Below are 23,132 nucleotides of genomic sequence, written 5' to 3' on the forward strand. Positions count from 1 at the left end.
AGTTTTTAAATTATTTATTGGGAAAGGGCCAGAGGCAAAGAGGTGGGCGCCGCCAGGATCAATTCTGGCCCCCAGCTCCGTCTGGAGGCCAACCCTCCTCACATTTCTTTTGCGGGGTGAGGTGGGAAGGGGTTAGGGAGGCTGAGGATCTGAAAGAGTAACGTTTGGGGCATCTGCAAGGCCTCAGGGCTGGCTTACCAGCTAGTTTTTCTTTCCCATGCCAACACAGTTGGTCCTTAAATTTTTTTTTCTGCGTTTTTTATCGTCTACAAACATGCCTATGTGTCCCGTAAATTATATCTCATATAAAAGAGGCAGGAAAGACCTTTTACAGTGGAGAGGAAGTGGTGGTGGTGGGGGAAGCACTTGAACCTTACTCTCATTGAATTGTATAAAAGGGAATAAACATACATATACTCTGTTGGGTATAGAAATCTATCCTACCCCACCGGAAAGTAGGAGAGGAAGGGAATTGTGGGGGGTGCTGATAGAAGGGAGGGCCAGTTGGGGAAGGCAGTAGTCAGAAGCAAAACACTTTTGAGGATAGACAGGGTGAAAGGAGAGAGAGAGAAAGAGAGAATAGGATAAACAGAGAGAAAATAAGATGGAGGAAAATACACAGTAATCATAAATTTTTACAGCAAGTTTCTCTGATAAAGGCCTCATTTCTCAAATATATAGAAAAGAGTCAAATTTATAAAAAAACAAGTCATTCCCCAAGTGATAAATGGTCAACAAATATGAATAGGCAGTTTTCAGATAAAGAAATCAAAGCTATCTACAGTCATATGAAAAAGTACTCTAAATCACTATTATTTAGAGAAATGCAAATTAAAATCTCTGATGTACCACCCCACCCCTATCAGACTGGCTAATATGAGAGAAAAGGAAAATGACAAATGTTGGAGGAGATATGGGAAAATAGAGACACTAATGCAATGTTGGTGAAGTTGTATGCTGATTCAACCTTTCTGGAAAGCAATTTGGAACTATGTCCAAAGAGCTATAAAACTGGGCATACCCTTTGACCGAGCAACACCACTATTAGGTCTGTAACCCAAAGAGATAAAAACAAAAATGAAAAGGACCTATATGTACAAAAATATTTATAGTAGCTCTTCTAGTGGTGGCAAAGAATTGGAAATCGAGGGGATGCTCAGCAATTGGGAAATGGCTGAACAAACTGCTATATATGATTGTGATGTAATGGTATTGTGATTTCAGAAGTGACAAGCAGGATGCTTTCAGAAAAACTGTAAAGACTTACATGAACTGATACAAACTGAAATGAGCAGAACCAGGAGAACATTGTACATAGTAACAGCAACATTTGTATGATGATCAACTGTGAATGAGTCACTATTCTCAGCAATACAATGATCCAAGACAATTCCAAAGGACTTATGATGAAAATGGTATCCACCTCCAGAGAAAGAACTGATATAGTCTGAATGCAAAGCAAAGCATTCTTTTAAAACTTTTTAAATTTTCTTGTTTTCATTTGTGTTTTCCTTCACAACATCTAATTTGGAAATATCCTTTGCATTACTACACATATATCCTCTATATCAAATTTCTTGCCTTCTCAATGGGAGGGGGGAAGAGGAGGGAGAGAGAGAATTTGTAACTCAAAATTTTAAAAAATGAATGTTATAAACTGTTTTGCATGTAACTGGAGAAAATATTACATTAAAAAATTCACCAAAGTGAAAAAAAAAGAAAACATATTCTTTGTTACATAAGATGGCTCTTTGGGAGAGAAGGGGGGAGAGATACTAGGAGAAACTCAGGCAATGTGAAAACAAAAAATTTCAACAAAATTTGATTTAAAAAAAGAAAGTAGGTATTGCAAAATTACAAAGAACAAGCTTGGCCCCAAAGATATGAAAAGACACCTCCCTGCACTGCTTTTTGAAAATGGGAAGTCCAAAGTATGCAACATTGCATATGTCAGGTTTTTTTCAATGTATAAATTAGTTTTACCGAATTTTTTTTCTCTTCTTTTTCCTTGCTTCTTAAAAAAGCCTTTGTCATAAGGAATAGCTCTCTGATGATGGGAAAGTGGAGGGATATATTCTGTGATGTTAAAACAAAAGATACTAATAAAAATCTATTTCAAAAACTACACAAATGGCAGAAGGAAGTTCAGAAGACACAGATGAGCCAAGTAGGGCATTAATATTAGTGTCATGCTCAATTTAATATACATTTTTAAAAAGTGCACTTAACAGAAGTTCAGAGTTTTATGCCCAAGCCTTCTTGCTATTCTTTGTATAATGAAATATTCATATTTACTGATGTTAAACTCACAAAAAATTAGAATTTTACATAATTACAAGGAAAGTGAAAATCAATCAATTAAACAATGATTGGGTTAAAAAGGATCTCAAAAAAGGCAGAAGAAAATTTAAGTGACAATAAGTATAATACCATATAATGAAGCCTGTGGGATACAACCCAAGCTGTACTGAGAGATGAATTTATATTAAGTGCCTTTAAGAAGAAAGAAAAGGGAAAAAATAAATCAATTAAGCATAAAATTGATGATCCTAGAAAGGCCCTACAAAGCAACAATACAAAAGAATACAAGGAGATGATTAGACTTAGGGAAGAAATAAAAGAAATAGAGGACAGTACAATTCAATTGATAAAACTTACATAAATTGATAAATTTTTTTTAAAAGACTAACAAAGTTTAGCCATTATCAAATTTTACAACCCCCCCCCCCCAAAGGAGGGCACACCTTACTATAATCACAAATGAAAAAGAAGAGATGACATCAAACTCGACAAAAATCAATAATATTAGGGGACAGAATACACAGTGATAGTCTAACAAATTAGAGAATTCAAATAGATGATTACTTACAAGCATAAACATTGCCAAAACCCACACCACAGAAAAGTACTCATTTAAATAGACCAATCTTGGAGGAAGAAATAAGACAAGTCATCAAATAGTTGCCTAGCCAAAAACAAATCAGATTCATATCAGAATTCTTCTAAACTTTTCAAGAACAAATCTCTGTTTCATAAATAATTCATAAATATAGAGAAAGATGGATCATTATCTGATTTCTTTTATGAAGTAAATTTGGTGCTGATTTTAAAATCAGAGAAAGATAACATTAAAAAGAGATTTACAACTCAATTTCTCTAGTGAATATAGTTGCAAAACTACTAAAGCCACTTCGAGACTGCCAACTTACAACTAAATAAAATATTAGCCCATAGAAGACAGCAATATACTAGAATATGCTTTATTATGACCAAGCCAAATTTATGCCAGGTACAGAAACCTGATTAAACATCAGAAACTATTAACATAATAAAACACTGAATCCTCAAAGTAAAAAAAAAAGCGTAGATTTGTATCAATGGATACAGAAATAGCCTTTAGCAAACCCAAATGGCGCAGCTAGGTGGCTCAGTGGATAGAGCACCGGCCCCATAATGAGGACCTAAGTTCAAACCCGGCCTCAGACCAAACACTTGACACTTACTAGCTGTGTGACCTTGGGCAAATCACTTAACCCCAATTGCCTTAAAAAAAAATCCAAGATTTATTCATGATAAAAATAAGCACTAAAGAGAATGATTATTTCACCTCAACGCAATAAAAAGTATCTAACAAGCCAAGAGCCAACATAATAAGCAATAGAAACATTACAAACATTTTTGCTCAAAATAGGTACAAAGAAAGGCTGCCAACTCTCACTAGCTTTATTTGACACAGTATGGGAAACTCGATTTCCCTCTTTGTGGGTAGGAGGAAGCGGAGATAATCAGTCAACAAGCATTTCATTAATCTCCAATGTGCTGCCAGGCACTGTGTTAAGTGCTGTAGGAAAAGGCAAAAGGCAGTCCCTGCCCCCAGGGAGCTCACAGTCTAAAAGGAGAGACCAGCTATGTACAAGCAAAATACATAGAAGATAAATCCGACTAGCTAGGAGGTGATCACTCCCTTGCTCTCCTATATCCAAGACGGGTATTGGTGGAATGACATCTATTACACATCAGACATTTGGAGTCAGGGATTAATTCTTTTCATTAAAATCGGGGTTAAAAAATTTTTTTAAAAGCCATTTTCTCTAGTCAGCTGCAGAGGAAGGATAGTTCCACCCCACACCTAGAGGGAAACAGTTTGCTTAATCTTGGCCAGCTCAGTTTTCCTCCTGCTAAATCCTTATTATACAAAAGCCATTCACAGGATAGCAAGCAAACATATTTATCAAAGCAAGGCATTTTAGAATAGTAAGCTATGTAGATTAACTTAGGTCATAGACTACACACGAGTGGGAGGGTTTTGTCACCCTGAAGATGAAAACCCACCTCAATCAAAGAGAGAACTATCTTAACTACTAAGTCAGCTTTCAGACGTCTCTGGGCATCAAGGGCTCCATTAGCATTTCAGCTTTTCCTCCACAAGCTGCAGCTCTGGGGCGGGGTGGGCGTGGGGTGTTTCTCCTTCCAAGTGTTCTCTTTGCCTCCTCTTTCCCTGTCTTTCTGCTTCTTTCTCAAAATTCTCTCAACAAACAAGAACTCAAAGGGCAGCTAGGTGGCGCAGTGGATAGAGCACCAGCCCTGAAGTCAGGAGGACCTGAGTTCAAATCTGGACTCAGACCAAACACTCGACACTTAGTAGCTGTGTGACCCTGGGCAAGTCACTTAACCCTAATTGCCTAACAAAAAAATAGAAAAAGGAAAAAAAAACCAAACAAGAACTCACCGTGGAAAGTCACAGGACCGTTCTTCAGGGGACCACCAAGTACACCTGCAGTGGGGCTATTTGAAAATGGGAAAATTGGGAGGACCACAATTTGTTTAGGCACAGGTGTTCCAACACTGAATTTCAGCTGTATGAGGGACTTAAATATTTAAAATCAAGCTATAAAAAGATGAGGAAATTAGAATAAAGTATCTCAATTGTGGAGGAGAGATGAAATTTTTTCAAAATATTATTAGGCACAAAATGGATGTTCTTGATTAGATGGAAATATAATTACTCTGTATAACAAAAACCAGTGTAACTAAAGAAACAAAAATAATGGATTCATGGAAATATTTATAGCAAATATGATAGATTAAAAAATTAAGATCTGAAACCTATAAGGAAGTATGAAAGAGTCAAGGTGATAGATCAGGGGTGGAGAACCTCCAGGCCTCCAGGCCACATGTGGCCTTCTAGGTCCTCTGGTGTGGCCTTTTGTCAGAGTCCAAGTTTTACAGAACAAATCCTTTTATTAAGGGGATTTGTTCTGTGAAGTTTGGATTCAGTCAAAGCGCTGCACTATCTATCAGACAGATAATTCCAAGTCCACAATGGTCAAAGGATAGGACTTGAAATTTTTCAAATGAAGAAATCCAATGTATTAACAATCACTTGAAAAAATGCTCTCTTCTTCAATAAAAATCAAAGAGATAAAAATTTAAATAGCTTTGAGGTACCACCTTATCCCCATACAATGAAGGGAAATAATTGAAAGTTCAGTATTTGCAAAGATGTGGAGAAACAGGTAAGTTTCATCCATTGCTGATAGAATTTTTTTGGAGAGCAATTTGGCAGTACAAAGTAAATATTATAAAAATAATCATACCCTTTGAACCACCTGAAAGTATTATCAAAAGTGAAAAAGGAGGTATCTGTACAAAAATTTTCAGTTGTGTCTGACTTTTCAAGACCTCTTTTGCTTTTTGTCGTGCTTTTTTGTTGTTGTTTTTGGCAAAGATACTGGAGTGGTGGTCCTAGTTTTACAGATAAAAGAACAATTGTAATTCAGTAATCTTGCTTAATGTACCAGGTAGCAGGAGATAGGGGAAAGAAATGAAGCTTGGTTGCACAGGCCTACTATTACATGGGATTTTAACTTTCCAGGCTCAATGTAACCCAATGACCTAACTTGACAGACTCATAGTGAAATGGGATCCTACCTGTTCAGGAAGCTAACCTTCCAGACCAATATAATATATGAGCCTAATTGTCCAGGCTCAGTTTAACACTGGGCCCTAATTGTACAGACCCAATGTAACAATGCAGATGCAGTTTTAGTGGGTTGAGGATGGGGGTGGGAGTCGGGGTGCCCAGACCCAACAACATGGGGACCTAACCATCCAAAGAAAATGCAGCAAATGAAGGCCTACCTGCCCAGATCTAGCGTTACTTGGGCGCCTTATTGCCAAGAAAAGATTTCATCTGACTGTTCAGACCACGTATTAACATGTGCTACCTCTGGTTGCTTGTGAGAGGAAGAGGAAAGGGGCAGGAGAAGGAGAGCTTGAACTGAAGAATAAGGAGATGGAACTCTGCAAGTGATTTGGAATTGTGAAGGCCAGAGATTGGACTTGGGAAGTAGAAATTCGGGACAACTGGAGAAGCGGAAGGGGAAGTAAAAAGTTAAAGCTAAAGGACTCCTAAAGGAGAAGGAATTCAGCTCGGGGAGGGTTCGAGGAGGTCTTAAACGAGACCTGAAAAGTCAAATGAAATTTTGTCAGGGGTAGGGGGTACAATGTCATCTGATTGGTGGAAGACACCATGACAGAAGGAATGCTTGCCTTCCCATTGTGGCCAGGTTGCCTGTCTCTGAGCTTGTCAGGCTCTTCTACAGCCTCACATTGCCTCCAGTTGCACTCTGTCTGTGATTCCCAACAGTGTCTGCAATCATCCTTTCTTCCCTTTCCTGAAGAGAGGTTAGGGGATGTATGTCTTTTGGATGTTTGAGGATCCAGCTCTCTGCCACTGTCACATGTTTTGCCCTTGGTTTGTCAAGCTGAGAAAAGGCCACAGATTTCAGAGGCTTGAACTGGGCCGCTTAACTCATGCTGTGACTAGTTGACATTTTATTTATCCCGGAGGCAACCTAGCAGCTAGGTGTCACAGCAGATAAAGTGCCAGGCACGAGTCAGTAAGACCTGAGTTCAAATCCAGCCTCAGACACGTCCTAGCTGTGTGACCCTGGTCAAGTCACTTAGCCCTGCTTGCCTCAGTTTCCTCCTCTGTAAAATGAGCTGGAGAAGGCAATGGCAAAACACTCCAGTATCTCTGCCAAGGAAACCCCTCATGGGGTCATGGAGAGTCTGACACGACTGAAAACGACTGAACAAAACAAACCTAATAGCCCACCACCTCGACTGTCCAAAGGGGTCACTTCCCATCACCCCCAGGCTCTCTGGTCTCGATTCCACGGCCTACACGGGCCCAATGCTGCCAGGCCCGTCAGGCCCAAGACGACTGGGACAGCTAGGCGAGCAGCGGGCACCAGGAGGCGGGGAGAGACAGAGGGCGACGACGGGCCTGCTATTGGCCCAGAGCCTTGTTGGCCCCGCCCACTCTGCGTCAGTGCCGCTCCGGAGGGAAGATTCAAAAGAAACAGCCTCCACCGCCCTTTCCTCCTAGTCAGCCCTGCAGCGGTAGCGATGGCGGAGCCGCAGGCCGAGGCCGGGACCGAGGCCGGGACCGAGGCCGGGACCGAGGCCGAGACCGAGGCCGGGACCGAGGCTGAGGCCGAGGCGGCAAGGGAGGAGTCGGCGGCCCCGGCGACAGGGAGTGCGGTGGAGCAGCTACTGAGCCCGGAGCAAGCAGCCAGTTATCGGAGGTGGGTGGTGAGGCTGCCACCGCTCCCAGCTCCCTGAGCCCCTGAGGGGGGCGGGCTAGCGGGCGGACAGACTGAATCTCCAAAGGGAGGGGGAGGGGGAGGGGAGAGGAGCATCTGTACTAAGGGATTTGGGAAGGGGGGGTGGGGTCGGGGGCTGCGGCCTGCTGCGGCGAGAGAAGAGTGCGTGCGCACTGCTCGCTGGGGCTGCCTGGGAGGCTTCCGAGGGCTGCTGGGCGGAGGAGAGCGGAAGTAGGGCGTTCCCGGCCTTCCAAGATGTCCTGGTCCCGACCCAACTCTAGATTTAGGGGGAGAGGAAGAAAACTGGGTTGCTACATGTTGATTCGTTTGATTTTGATGCGTGGCGTCCCCACCCTCCCCCTGCGCGTGCTGGCTGAATCAGGCCCGGCCTGGCGGCTGAACTGCTCCAGCCCCCGGGCCACGCCCACCGGGCCTGGTCTCGCGACTCGTTATTACAGGGGCTGGCAGAGGGGAACGAGTGCCTAGGTGGGGAAAGTAAAATACTGAATTGCAAAATCACCATAGAACCGAGATCAGAGTTCAAATCCTGACCCAGACCCCAGCCATGTGACTCTGGTCAAGTCATTTAACCTCTGTCTGCCTCACTTTCCTCAACTGTAAAATGAGAATAATAATAGCACCTGCCTCCCCGGGTTCTTGTGAGGGCCAGATGAGATGATAATTGTAAAGCGTTTAGCAGAGTACCTGGCACCTAGGATAAGTGATATAGATGTTAGCTATTATTATTTTTTAGTGTTTTATTTATTTTTATGATATAAAACAAGCATTTCTACAACACAGAATAAAAAAAGATAATTGCACTTGAAATGCAAATCTGTTATGTACAACTTGCTATTCCTTTTAAACATATAATAAAGCTATCATGTTAACTTTTTCCCCTTTTTTTCAAACCCCCCACCATTAGATGAAAATGTGTGTGTGTGTGTATGTAAAATCATTCTATACATCTATTTCTCTGGATGCAGATAGCTTCTTCCTTCAAAAGTCCTTTGAAGTTAATTTGGGTATTTATAATCGTCTAGGGAGGGAGGGGTGGAGGAGGCCACTTTAGATAGTCCATACCTGAGGTGATAAGAACCTGAACTTGTATAATGGCTCTATGTAGGATTACGTGTATGGGGGCAGGTGGGCGTGACATTGAGTCACCTTCCTTAATCCTGTTTCCAAGTCTTGTCAACTCTATGCTCAGGCTCTCTTGGATCCATCCATTCTCTTCACTTATTGGGCTACTTAAAGACCCTTATCTCCTCTTGCCTAAAGAGTACTGGCAGAGGTACTAGGTAGGAAGTTCATCTCTTCCCCCTTTCTAATCCATCCTCCACAGGTCTGGCTATGTTACTCCTCTACTCAGAAATCTTCAGTGGCTTCTTGCCTCTACAACAAAATAGCCCCTCTCAGCCCAGCATTTCATACCTTCCCCAGTCCAGCTTCCAACATCTCCCCCTTCTTCCAACTCTTCACACAGTGTCCACCCAGATTGACCCACCAATTATTCCCCAAATTCAGTTTTGCGTCCAAGTCTCCTTTCTATGTCTTTTCACATGCTATCTCCTGTGCCAGGAATGCCTTCCCTTCTCACCTCAGCCTCTTTGAATCCTTGGCCTCCTTCGAAGCTCATCTCTGGTACTATCTCCTCTGGGAAGATTTTCTTGATTTTCCCACCACCCACAGATACCAATGCTTTCCTTCAATTCTCTTTATTTTCTTATGTGTACAGTGAAAGCCAAGGGCAGCTGGGGGGCACTGCAGTGGATAGAGGGCCAGGCCTGGAGTCAGGAAGACTCATCTTCCTGAGTTCAAATCTGACCTCAGACACTAGCTGTGACCCTAGGCAGTTGCCTCAGTTTCCTCATCTGTAAAATTAGCTGGTGAAGGAAATGGCAAACCGTTCCAGTATCTTTGCTAAGAAAACTCCAAATGGGGTCATGGAGAGTTGGACACAACTGAAAAATAACTGAACACAATGAAAGCATGTCAGTGAATTTCCTTATAACGTTTTAAGTCTGTTCTGTTATAGCTCTGCATTTTAATAAATCAGAAATATACGCAGTTTTCATGGTTTCTTAGAAAGCATTTTATTCTGACTTTTAAAAATAATTCACACTCATAATGTTTAGGACTACTGTTCATGGCAGGGTACTGGTAAAGATACCAGAATAGTTTGACCTTTCCTTCTCCAGTGGATTAAGGCAAACAGAGGTTAAGTGAGTTGTCCAGGGTCACACAGCTAGGAAGTGATTGAGGCAGGATTTGAACTCAGGTCTTTGTGATTCCAGGGCCCAGCACTCTCTCTCCACTGAGCCACCAGCTGCTTCCTCTTTTCAATTAGTCAGTGAATATCTACTAAGTGCCTTTTATGTGCCTGGCCCAGTGCTAAGTCTGCCTGGGGATAAAAAGAAAAGACAATCTCTGTCCTCAAGGAACAAAAACAATTATATACAGAGGGGCCACTAGAGGACATCTATTGGAAATAAGCAAATCCAGGAAGGTTCTAGAATTCAGGGGGATCTGGCAAGACATCTTGTGCTTGAAGGAAGCCTGGAAGTAGAGAAGAGGAAGTATGGGGAACTGCTGCAAGTGAAAATGCCCAAGTCCGGAGTCAGGAGATGAGCATCTTGTTTAAGGCACAGCAGGCGGCCAGTGTCACTGGATGAAAGAGTGGGCAGTCAGGGTGTGAGGTGTCAGCAGACTGCAAAGGGAGGAGGGGGCAGGGCACGAAGGGCTTTGAATGCCAAACACAGCATCTTGTATTTGCTCCTGGAGGTGATGGGGAGCCACTGGAGTTTAGCGAGGAGGGGAGTGACATTGTTGGATCTTCTGTTTTAGGAAAATCACTTTGGTGGCTGAATGGAGGATGGCCCGGAGTGGGGAAAACCTGGAGGCAGGCAGCCCCCCCAGCAGCTATTGCCATGGTCCAGGTGTGAGGTGATGAGGGTGGGGGCAGAGGAGAGAAGGGGAGTGTTCAAGAGATGTTAAAATGGTAAAATTGAGAGACTTTAGCAACAGATTGCATGGGGTGGAGTGAGAGAATGAGGAGTTGAGGCTGATACCTACATTGTGAGCCTGGCAGTTGGGAAGATGGCATTCCCTCTACAGTAATATGGAAGTTAGGAAGAAGGGTTTGGCAGAAAGACAGTGAGTTTGCTTTTGGCCATGTTGAACTTTAAAATGTTTCTTGGGCTTTTTTCCACCTTGTCTGAGCCCCAAGACTTTGACACTGGTATACTTAAGGGAACCAGGGAGGACTCAGTGTTGGTAAAGTCACATTTTGCCTTGTAAAACAGCATTATGACTGTCCAAGTCTTGGTGGCTGCTGGGCCTTCCTGAAAATCTTCACCAATTTGCAGCTTAACCCATTGCACTAGATTCTCACCCAGGAGGCATTAGGAGAAAACAAACACCCAGAGACCCCCACCTGCTTAACCAGGCACTCAGACGGCCCCAACCCTGGCCTCATTTGGCTCTGTGTTCAGCAACAGGGAGAGGCAGTGGTGCTCCAGGTTGGGATCCCGGCAATAGCCAATTCCTTTGTCCTGCCCTCCTGATAACTCCTTTCTTTTCCTAGAATACAGGCTTTTCCCCAAAAGGATCCAAGAGGAGTAGAGAAACAGCTGTCTGATTTTAGGGGAGGAGGGAATAGAGCCAAGAAAATTCTGATTCTCTCCACCCCCCCCCCCCATCACCTTTTTCTTTGTCAGACCATAAGTGGCATTGTGTGCCTCTCTGATGCAGTTATAACGTAGTAATGTAGGTTACGGTTATTTGTGTGTGTGTCTTAGCCCTCTACCAGCCCTTACACTCCAGAAAGGGATTTTATGGCTTGTCTTCTCCAAACTTTGTATTTTCCCAGGCCTGGCCACAGGGCTCCTCAGTACTTTGGGGGCCACTGCACGTGGCTCAGCCTTGGTGCTGTCCCTCTCCCCCAAGCATTGTCTTCCTCTTGAAGGCTGGGCAGGGATGCCCGATGGATTCGGGGCAAGAACTGAACTGCATTGGCTTGGCTCCCCCACCTCCACTTTGAGGAAGGGCCCAGACCAATCATGGTTCATTCTCTGGACTTGGGGTGCCCCCCCCCATGCTTTGGCTGCCTTCTATTATCAGGGGGAGAGAATAAGCATTTATTAAGCATCTACCATGTGCTAGGCCCTATTCCAAGCGTTTTTACTTCATTTGCTCCTCCCAACCCTGGGAGGCAGGTTCCAATATTATCTGACCCTTCTGAGGCCACATGTGAATTCAGATCTTCCTAACTGTAGGCCTAATGCTCTGCACACTCTGCCACTAATTGCCTCTAATTCCTCCTGAAGGTTCCATTTTGAGGAAGGGCCCAGACTAGCCATCCTTTGTTCTCTGAACTTCACCACCATACCCTGGTGGGGATGTACCTTGAGCCCTCCCCACCTCTTTTATGTGCTGTCTTCCCTTGTCTGAATGTAAACTGCTTGGGCAGCCCCTCACTACACCCCCAGCACTTGGCACACAGGAAGTACTTCATAAGTGCTTGTTAACATAGGCTTTTCACACCTTTTGGACCCTTGCAATGACCCTGAGAGGCAGGGGGCCTTGTCATCCCCATTTTACAGATGAGGAAACTGATGCTCAAAAAAGTTACCTGGCTTGATTAGGGTGAAGCTTTGAAGGAAACTTCTGGATTCCACGTCAGTATTCAGGATTGGGCTCCTGCTCTAGGTGGCAGTTTTGAGACATTTTGTTAGAATGTGGAACCATCACGTGTTTGTTTCCCACCATTGCTGCTATGGCCCTTTGAGTGTTTGCAGCTCTCTGCTTTGTGGAATCATCTTTCACTGGCATCTTTTGTGCTGGTCTCTTCTGTTCTGAATTTAGGATATTAGAAGGCCAGCTTGTATTACAAAATGAACTGTAGCTTATAGCAAAATCAGGACTGCTTTGCCCCTAGGCTGAACGCTGACTTGCTAACTGTCTCCCGGACATTTCAGACTCCTGGTCTTTCCTCTGTTTACTTCTTGTCACTCAAGTTCACAACCTTCCAGATCTTGACTCCTCCGTTCTCAGTAATCTCACATTTAATCAATTGCTAAGTCTTGTTAATTCTACCTCTACAACCCTTCCTACATCTATCCTCTTCTTTCCCTTCCATCCTCATCACTTCTTTTCTACACTGTTGCAATCACCTCCTAATTAGTCTCCTTGACTCCACTCTCTCCCCTTTCCCATTCATCTTCCACATAGCTGCCAAAATGATATCCCCCTGCTCAGTAACCTCCAGGGGCACCCTATTTCCTTTCTTTTCTTTTCTTTTAATTTATTTATTTTGGTGAGGGCAACTGGGGTTAAGTGACTTGTCCAGAGTCACAGTGAGTGTTATGTGTCTGAGGCTGCATTTGAACTCAAGTCCTCCTAACTCTAGGGTCGGTGCTCTGTCCACTGCGCCACCTAGCTGCCCCAGCACCTTATTTCTTGTAGGATTAACTGTTAACTCTTTTGTTGGTCACTGAAACCCTTTCACAGCCTATCTCTAATCTACCTTTCAAGCCTTATACGTTATTGGCTTTCACACATTCTGTAATCCAGCACATCTCTCATCCCTGCCTTTGCACAGGCTGTTTGACCCCCATGCATTCCTTACTCATGTAGCTTCTTAGAATACCTGATTTCCTTGAAAGCTGTTTCAATTCTGGTACCAGCTCCTACTGGAAGACCTTCTTGATCTTTCCTCCACCAGTCCTTTCCTAATTCTTTCTCTTGCACTCACTCTCTCTCTCTCTCTCTCTCACACACACACACACACATACACACACACACACACACACACACACACACACACACACACACACACACACACACACCCCCCTCTACACCTGCTAGTCCTTCCCTTCAACGAACTGTAAGCTCTTTGAGGGGGTGGTTTCATTTTTGTCTTTATACCTCTGATGCCCAGCAAATAGCAAGTGCCTTTCTTTTTTACATTTATAGATATGTAAAAGAAGCAAAAGAAGCGACCAAGAATGGAAATCTAGAAGAAGCCCTTAAACTTTTCTATTTAGCAAAAGATGTTTTTCCCAATGAGAAGGTTCTGAGCCGAATCCAGAGACTGCAGGAAGCCCTGAAAGAGCTGTCGGTGGAAGGAGATGATGAATTCATTGAAGTGTGCAACAGTGGCCTGATGGTGTATCGAGAACTGCACAGTCGACTTTATGAGCACCAGAAAGAAGGTTTGGCCTTTCTCTATAGCCTGTATAAAGACAGAAGGAAAGGTGGCATATTGGCAGATGATATGGGATTGGGGAAGACTATTCAGATTATTGCTTTCCTTTCTGCTATGTTTGATGCTGAACTTGTGAGGTGTGTCCTGCTGATCATGCCTACCAGCCTTATCAGCACATGGACCAAAGAATTTGCTAAGTGGACCCCAGGAATGAGAGTTGCCACCTTTCATGGTTCTAGTAAGAATGAACGTACCAGAAATCTAAGCAGGATTCAGAGGAAAAATGGGGTAGCTGTGACGACGTACCAAATGTTGATCAACAACTGGCAGCAGCTTTCCCAATTAGATGGAAAAGAGTTTGTCTGGGACTATCTTATACTTGATGAAGCCCATAAAATTAAAAGCTCTTCTACTAAGTCATCAATGGCTGCCCGGGCTATCCCTGTGAAGAATCGCATCCTCCTGACAGGAACCCCAATTCAGAATAACTTGCATGAGCTGTGGTCCCTCTTTGATTTTGCTTGTCAGGGATCCTTGCTAGGAACGTCTAAAACCTTTAAAATGGAATATCAAAATCCCATTACGAGGGCCAGGGAGAAAGATGCTACTTTAGAAGAGAAGGCCCTGGGGTTGAAAATATCTGAAAACTTAATGACACTTATAAAACCCTATTTTCTCAGGAGGACTAAAAAAGATGTACAGAAGAAAAGTGCCAATAAACCCCAAAGCAATCTTCCTGAAAAGAATCCAGGTGGTGACATTGTCTGTGAAGTCCCTTGCCTTTGCAGGAAAAATGAGTTAATTATTTGGGTGTATTTAGTACCTTTGCAAGAAGAAATATATAGGAAATTTGTATCCCTAAACCACATCAAACAGTTGTTGGTGGAAACACGTTCACCTTTGGCTGAGCTGACTGTCTTAAAGAAGCTGTGTGATCACCCGAGGTTACTGTCAGTGCGGGCCTGCAGGTTGTTAGGTCTCAAAGAAGGCAACTTCTCTGGTGAAGATGAAAGTGAAGCCGCTCATTCAGACATCCGGATGGATCAAGTACCTCCTGAATCCCTAATGCAAGAATCGGGGAAAGTGATATTCCTCATGGCTTTGCTTAAGAGATTACAAGATGAAGGACATCAGACTCTGGTATTTTCCCAATCCAGAAAACTTCTAGACATCATAGAGCACCTTTTAAAGAAAGAGAAGTTCAAGACTTTGCGTATTGATGGAACTGTTACTCATCTTTCAGAAAGACAGAGGCGAATTGACTTATTTCAGCACAGTCAGGGTGTCTCTGTTTTTCTCCTTACTTCACAAGTAGGTGGAGTAGGTCTCACTTTAACTGCAGCAACTAGAGTGGTCATTTTTGATCCTAGCTGGAATCCTGCAACTGATGCACAAGCTGTAGATCGAGTTTACAGAATCGGGCAAAAAGAAAATGTTGTCGTTTATAGGCTGGTCACCTGTGGGACAGTGGAGGAGAAAATATACAGAAGACAGGTTTTCAAGGACTCGTTAATAAGACAAACAACCGGGGATCAAAAAAACCCCATTCGCTATTTTAGCAAGCAAGAATTACGAGAGCTGTTTACAATAGGGGACTTTCGGAGTTCTGCAACACAGTTGCAACTGCATTCTTTGCATGCTGGTCACAGAAAGACTGATAAGAAATTGGAAGAACATATTGCTTACCTACACACTTTGGGAATAGCAGGAATCTCTGACCATGATTTGATGTTCACACATGATGTGTCTGTTCACGAAGAGTCTGAGGTAGGGGAATCTCAGTATGTTCAAGAAAGGGTTCAAAAGGCTCAACTCCTAGTTGAATTAGAGTCTCAGAATAATGAGCTCTTACTGACCAATGCAAGAACCGGAGTTGAGGAAACCTGGCTGAAAAAACCTGCATCTTCCAAACCAAAGAAAAAATGCTCTGAATTGAATGTTGCACATCCTCCTTCGCCACCTGTAATTGTTGATCTTACACAAGAAGACTCTTTCCATTCTGGAATGGCAAATTTGAGTGTTGTTGAAGAAAGTGAGGCATGTGATCTCTCTGCCATTAGTGTAGATGTGTCTGGAAAACAATCTGATGTTCATGTATCAGAACACAAAATTGATGATGAATTTGTAACTACTTTTTCCAGTGAAGGGTGCCATGAAATGGAAATATCAAAGACCAATAATCCTGATGATAGTCAAGTTTTACCACATAACACTCAGGAAAGTATAAAGCAGTTAGCTCATGAAACAGGAAAAGCTGATCTTGAACCAAATCCAGATGAGATTTTGCTGGAATCTTTCTTCTTGCCTATTAGTCCAGAAAAGTCTATGGACTTGGGTACTTCTCTCATTAGCCTACTAGGGGATTTGTCAGCAGGCCCAAGTGCAATGGAGAATTCTGGACCAAATGAAGCCTTAGCTTCTTCACTGCAGGATGCTGATGATTTCAATCTTTTCTTGGAAGACTCTCTAGAGAGTGGACAGAATCTTTCCAAGCAGTCTTTGGAGCCCATGGAAAGGAGGGAGAATAATAGCATGTGGGATTTAGCAACTAATCCTAGGGGGCAGAGTAGCTTTGACGATCCACAGCTTGAGAATCTCTCTGATCAAGAAAGTGAACTGGAAAACAAAATAGCTCCTGTGAAAACAAGATATACAATGAGGAAGATTGTTTCAGATGATGAAGATGATTCTGTGACAGAAGGAATATTACCCCCTTCCCCAAACCCGTTACTGACACAATTTAGCTCAACTCCCAAAAGCAATAGATCCCAATCTGAATTGTTTTTATCTGAAATAGGTAGTGGTGGAAATAGTTCTGCAATTTCTAGAAGATCCCTGGCTTCAAGGAGATCACTTATTAATGTGATTTTAGACCATGTTGAAGATATGGAAGAAGATGCTAGTGAGCAAAAGAATACTGACAAGCATTTAGAAGCAGCAGCAGCAGCAGAGTATAGTCAAAAGTCTGAACTCTCAGAAGAGGAACCTGCAGAAGAAACCTCATTGACCCAAAGTGAGCCTTGTTCTTTGGCTGTGTCTTGCTCAGACTTAGCCCAGAGTGCATCTGGTCAAGATTCACAGGAGACGACTGCACACAACCCGAGTTCAGCTCCCGTGACAGATGAGTATGAGGCTCTGGTCAGGCGTGGAAAGGAACTGAAAGAGAGAGGGAAAATACAGGAAGCACTCAACTGTTTACTTAAAGCCCTTGATATAAAAAGTACCGATCCTGAAGTCATGCTCCTGACTTTAAGTTTATATAAGCAACTTAGTCAAACTTGAGAAGTGGTTTATTTGCTGTACTTTACAATCCCCTGAAGGGTTATCTATGCTTACTTTTCTAATTCAGTTTCTCCTAATTTAAGGTGATTGCTTTGAATAAGGATAGCAGCTTCTAGCATGTTTAGGATGACAAACACGTTTATGTTCCTTTTTTTTTTTTGTGAACATTTATTACTCCCACCAAGACTGGGCTGGGGGATTGAGAGTTTTTGCTGCCTTTTGTTCTGTGTGTTTTGCTGCTGGGATAGTCCATATGGGACATTATTGTTTTTTAAAAGGTTCTTTTAAGTTTACAAGCCAATTGACTCTGTTCTGAAAAACCTCCTTGGGGGTTTGCAATCTAGTTGGGAAAATTAAAGTGAATTTAATTCAAATTAAATGTTATGTTCTCTTTGAAATTGATGATATTGGTAAGTGCACATGAAAGCTGCTTCTCAGTGGCATCCTGAACTTGAAAAGGCTATAATTCTAAATGGGGCTGGGCACTGCTACTGCTTCACTAATTTTTGATCAAAGGAACTGACACGTAAAGCACTGTACAGGCTGTTCCAAAAGTCGCGGTGCACTTCTGTTAAACTTAGGTTTATCTCAAATCTCAAGCTTAAAACTGGACTAAGACCTAGTATAAATAGTAGCTCTCATTAGAAATTTTACTTTGGGACCATCAATAAGCCTCTTCATTCCCAGAACACATCTATTTGGAGATGGGGCCATTCCAGGGTTCTTCTCTTCTACCTACTGCAGCCTTTTCTGCTCATCACAAAGCCTTCACATTCCTCCTTCCCCATAACTACCTGCCCCCATACAAAGGAGGTGACTGGGGGGAAGTGAATCCTATAAGATACAATTGTTCTCCTTCACTCAGAAAAATCATTCAGCATGACACCTAGCTCACTCCTCACATCCAGAAGAGCCACTCTTAGGATCAAAGTTGGAAGGAACCTCAGAGTTGCATTTAACAGACTGAGTGAGGTTCAATGACTTGTGAACCTGGGTTCACACAGCTAATTAAGCATCTGAGGATTTGAATCTGGGTTGTCTTGACTCCTGAGTCTGGCACTCTGCTCACTCCACCACCCCACTCCTTGTGCTCCTCTTAGGAAGAGGTATTTTTCCACGTTGTTCTTAAGTTCTTCCCTCTCCTACTGGCTTTACACTCTGGCTAAAAGTAAGCACTTTCATTTGCATATGATAATTGGAATTAATATTCTAAGGCAGTCAATCATTCCTCAGTTTCCTGGAAACATTTTTGCAAAAGGCCTGTGTATATTTCTTGCATAGAACAGAATACTTACAAGAAGATTTTTGAACTTGTTTACAAGTATATGTCCCTGATATTTAGAGTGTCCACCATATACATGTATGTCAGGGTGTTTGTTTGTCCCTGTTCTCTTGGGAGGAAGGAGATATCCTCAGATCATACTCAAAGCTCTCTTGACTTCTACATTCTTTCCCTCAACTCCAACCTTTCCCCCTCAAAATGATCTTCAGTTACCAGCCATTGCTCCCATAGAGAGGTAGCCTTTGAAAAGAGTATAATTGAGGGGCAGCTACATGGCGCAGTGGATAGAGCTCCAGCCTTGGAGTCAGGAGGACCTGAGTTCAAATGTGGCCTCAGACACATAACACTTATTAGCTGTGTGACCCTGGGCAAGTCACTTAACCCTATTGCCTAGCCAAAAAGCCAAAAAAAAAAAAAGAGTGTAATTGCTTATTGAAGTCAGCAGGGGCACAGGTTTGGGGAGTTCCTGAGACTGCTTTACTTTAATGTTTGCTGATTGGATGGTCCCATATGAGTTACTAATACGATTGGGCTGGTGACAGCTGACAGTTACTTTTAAATGAAAATATTTGGTACAGAAACTTGTGTTTCTGTAGCATGAGAGTGGCCCGAGGGATGGTAGCCAGAATGACACTGACTTGGCCTGCATCTCTCGGGTTCTTGGCCTTTGTCCAGCCTGGGGAGATTGCTGGGACCAGCCACTAACCCCTCAGTACATTTTGCTTGCTCTATCATTTGCAGCCTGTGAAAGGCCTTTTCCTTGCCAAATGACCAGTCTTGGGCCCAGAGAACAGCTGAAGAAACACTTTCAGTGAGAATGAGGAATGAGTACAATCTCAATTTTACAAGGGAAGATGTTTGTTGGGGGTGGGATGTCAGGAAACATTTGTCAGATGCTTGGCCCGCCATAGCTTTTTTCTGTTCCCCCAGTCCCCTCCTTGTGGCTTTTGTGCCAGCTTTTTGGCCTCCCAACTTAATCAACACACATAGAATAAGAAGCTGGGTAAGAAGCCCAGCTCTGCAGTTTACATGGTGTGTAACTGCTCTGAGGCTCAGTGGCCTCTAAAATGAGAACTAGATAAGGTGACCTCTAAGGTCCCTTTCAGCTCTAGGGCCTATTGTCTTTCAGTCATGTCTGACCCTTCATGACCCCACTGGGGGTTTTCTTGGCAAAGATACTGCAGTGATTTACCCATTTCCTTCTCCAGCTCGTTTTTTAGATGAGAAAACTGAGGCCAACAGGGTGGAGTGACTTGACCAGGGTCACACAGCTAGGACGAGTTTGAGGCCAGATTGGAACTCAGGAAGATGAGTCTTCAGGCCCAGCCTTCTATGTACTGCAGCACCACCTAGCTGTCCCTATGGGAGTGGCTATTATGTTGCCCAGACCTAGATTCCAGGCATGGATGAAATAATTCACACTTGTGTGGTCTTTCCTTTCCACACAAGCCCTGTGAGGTAAGTAGTGAAATCATTGTTACTCCAAACAATGAAGCAAGTCGTCTATGAGTGTGTAAACAAGGTAGAGTTCAGAACCAGAGCTCTGACTTCCACTCTCCACTCTACCACATGCTGCCTCTAACTGAATAGGAGAGCAGGATACGTGGCCTATGTTGCCCCCTCTGCAGTGTTTGAATTAGGGTATAGGTAAGTAAGAAGCTTGAAGGGAGGGACTGACTAGCATGGTTTGGTATCCCCAGGACCTGGCACACAGTAGGGGCTCAGGAAATGCTTTCTCTCTCTACATATCTTGAACTACATAAATGGCCTCCAAGGTCACTTCCAACTCTGAGATTCTGAAGTCGGCTGTGTGTTACCAAAGATGACTTATATACGAGCAATGGTATTAAATAACCCCCCCCCCCACCTTCCAACTTTGAAAGGCCTTAGAATTCAGCCCGTCTATACAAGGAATCCTCTCTCCCTCCTTGTAGAACTGGTGATGGGGCTCTTTTTTCCCAAGGGGTTCTGCTCTGCTGTGATGGCGAGAACCTACACAGGTCAAGCAACACCCATCAAGACGTCAAGAGCTGTGGAGGCAGCTCCTGCTTGCACGTAGAGAGGGGCAGCACTGGTTCAGTACTCCCTCTCCCCCTCCCTAGCCTTTGGTCAACCCTGGAGAATGTGGTGAAGTAATCTGCTGGGAGGCAGTGAACTCGTCCCTTGGAAGGCCTCAAAAAGACAACAGGCCTTGGGTAGTAGCCAACAGCACCTTTTGACATTTCTGTTCATTGGTCCCTTTAACAAATCCTTACCTCATTGACCTGGGAGGAGGAGGCTGCCTAGTGTGTTCATGACACTGCCAGGCCTAGCTCTGACTTCTTTGCCAGCTTCTTCATCTTTAAGATGCCATACATAGATGCTGTGAAAATAAGGAAGGGTTGGTCAGCACCCTTGGAAAAAAGTTACATTCTACGTATGTAAAGTACACTATTCTTGTTGTGAAAGTGGACAGGTGAGATGGTTAAAAATAAGAAAATACTGCCCTTGAGTTTACGATTTAGAATGGATTTGACAAGCACTAAGATTTACCAATTCTAGAGCACCTACTGTGTGCCAGGCACTGTGCTAACTAAGCACTTTGCAATTATCTCATTTGATCCTCACAACAGTCCTGGGAGGTAGGTGCTATCATCCCCATTTTACAGAGGAAGAAACTGAGGCAGAGGTGAAGTGACTGCCACAATGACTCCCCGCCTTCTCCAACATCCAAATCCCATAACTAGTAAGTGTGTGAGGCCAGATTTGAACTCAGGTCTTCCTGCCACCAGGCCCAGTGCCCTATCCACTATGCCACCTGGCTCCTAATACATGCAAAGACAGGTACTAGGTCCTGAAGGTACAAAGACAAAAAAACAAAAACTAGTCCCTGTCTTCAAGGACTTACATATAAACAGATAGTTAAGTACAATGTTCGTTTGAGGAGTGAGCAGTAATAAACTCGGGGGGATCAGCAAAGACGCCTTATAGGAGCCCGGGCAAAGGGACACACGTGGGGGATGGGAATGGGGATGGGGATTTGAGGCGACTGCCTGGAGGGCGACAGGAGGCTGTGGTCAGAAGAACGGCTGCATGCCAGAGGAAGGGCACTTAACTATGTGCAGGTGATGGGGAGATCTAACGTACGGATGCCCCCTGGTGGGAAGATCCTAAGAGCTGAGGTTTCATGAACTAGGTAGGCCTCGGGACTTAAGGAGCAGGTGTTGGAGTATAGAGGAAGACCTAACCATCGGGGACTTCCTTAAGGAAAAGGTGAACGGCCTAGGGGCCGATGGATAGTTAGTCAGCAGAGGGAGCTTGTGGAAGTGGAATGACCAGCAAGGAGTCAGCCTACTTTTCCTTCTGGCCCAAAACGTTCAGGGACATCGAGTACTGGGAGAGTGGCATGAGATAGAGTGGTCAGGAATTGGGGAGGGGGGAGGTCTAAGTTCAGGAAGATGGTAAAGACAACGTGAAGTTTGTTAATAATAGAATGAGCATTTCAGAAGACACAAAGGAAGTGTGAGGGAGGGGAAAGCAAGCCTGGCTGAGGCGGATGGGGACGAAAGAGTGAGGATCAATAGAAGGGAGAAAGGAGTTTTCCCCTAGGTAGTCTAGGACTAAATCACAGAGAACAGAAGTACCAGTTTACTGGGGCTCCCACACTCTGCAAGGGAGGCGCTATTGTTAACTCCATTTTATAGCTGGGGAAACTGAGGCAGACAAGCAGGGAGTGAAGTGACTTACCCAGGGTCACATAGGTAACTAGTGTCTGAGGCTGCATATGAACACAGGTCTTCCTGACTCCAGGCCCAGCCCTCTGCACAGTGATGACGGATGGCAGCATCGGTATGTTTCTTAGACACCAGGGAAAAAGAGAGATAGGGCCACTAGATGGTGCTGAGGAATTTATGCCTCTCTCAGAAGGTTTGGTGGTTTGGGGGAATGTGATGGAGTAAACAGGGCTTCTGGGCCTAGCAGTAGGTCCAACCTTCCAAATCCTCCCTTAGTGGAAGGTTCTTAGTGGGTAAAGAAGACCTGAGGCTGTAATGTTGCTGCAGTGACTCCAGGAAGCCCAGGCAGAAACTAACATGTTCATCTCTTAACCCTCTGGTCGAAGACTGAGCTGAGATGATACCTTATTGCTACAGAAATTGTGTCCGAGCCTATTTACCTGGGAACACCATCGGAAAACTCGCTAGAGTAGAACTGCCTTTCTCACATCTGTCCCCTCATCTCCACTGACAGTCATCACTTCTTGCCCAGATGACTACAATGACTTCTGAATGTGTCCCTCTCCCTCCAGTTCATCTTTCACACAGCACTAAGGTAATCTGCCTAATGCTCAGATAAGACCATCCCCCCCCCCCCCCCGGCCCAAAACCCTCCCATGGCTCCCTAGTGCTTAGATAATAAACTCCTTAGCCTGTGCAAGGCCTTCCACAAGTTGGCCCCAACTAACTGTTACTTCATAACCGACCTTCATGGACTACAATCGATCTAAACTTGTCCAATCCCCTCTTCTGTTTCCTTGCATCTATGCATTCCTCCCCAAGTCAGGAAGCTCTAATGAAATCTTTCTTCCCAAGGCCCAGCTCAGATGCCACTTCCTATTCAAAGCCTTTCTAGACCACTCCCTCCTCCCATTTTCCTAGAACTTTCGTCTGGATTGTCCCATTCTACCGCCTATGTTATACCTTCCTACCACTCATTATATGGCAAGTTCCAGAACTAGAAAGGCCCCTAGAGATCATCTTGTCCAGTGTCCTCA

The 23,132-nt window shown here is 43.9% G+C and overlaps 1 protein-coding gene and 1 long non-coding RNA gene across 7 annotated transcripts; one reads left to right on the plus strand and one right to left on the minus strand.

The window, feature by feature from the left end:
- Positions 1-7,356: 7,356 nt before the first annotated feature.
- Positions 7,357-17,479, plus strand: ERCC6L (ERCC excision repair 6 like, spindle assembly checkpoint helicase). Its single transcript, XM_020978951.2, has 2 exons — positions 7,357-7,592; positions 13,587-17,479. Exons 1-2 carry the CDS (start codon positions 7,414-7,416, stop codon positions 17,098-17,100), a joined length of 3,693 nt encoding a protein of 1,230 aa, XP_020834610.1. The 5' UTR covers positions 7,357-7,413; the 3' UTR covers positions 17,101-17,479.
- Positions 9,696-22,711, minus strand: LOC110202687 (uncharacterized). Of its 6 annotated transcripts, none has more exons than XR_013483707.1 (5): positions 20,638-22,711; positions 15,505-16,974; positions 14,717-15,275; positions 12,244-13,845; positions 9,696-10,014 (listed from the first exon to the last, which is right to left on the minus strand). It is a non-coding gene; the product is annotated as an uncharacterized LOC110202687 (long non-coding RNA). The 6 variants fall into 6 exon arrangements; XR_002322774.2 differs by lacking the exon at positions 9,696-10,014 and having other exon boundaries at positions 13,516-13,845; positions 20,638-20,744; positions 22,109-22,711; XR_013483711.1 differs by lacking the exon at positions 9,696-10,014 and having other exon boundaries at positions 13,516-13,845; positions 15,505-16,434; positions 16,741-16,974.
- Positions 22,712-23,132: the final 421 nt, after the last annotated feature.

This window comes from Phascolarctos cinereus, unplaced genomic scaffold (genome assembly GCF_003287225.1).
Source record: "Phascolarctos cinereus isolate Bilbo 61053 unplaced genomic scaffold, phaCin_HiC Scaffold_8;HRSCAF=390, whole genome shotgun sequence".
Lineage (NCBI taxonomy): Eukaryota > Metazoa > Chordata > Mammalia > Diprotodontia > Phascolarctidae > Phascolarctos > Phascolarctos cinereus.

Coding starts and splice junctions, on each gene's coding strand:
- ERCC6L (XM_020978951.2), top strand. CDS start 7,414: ATGGCGGAGCCGCAGGCCGAGGCCGGGACCGAGGCCGGGACCGAGGCC. Junction 7,593..13,586: donor CAAGCAGCCAGTTATCGGAG/GTGGGTGGTGAG, acceptor TTACATTTATAG/ATATGTAAAAGAAGCAAAAG.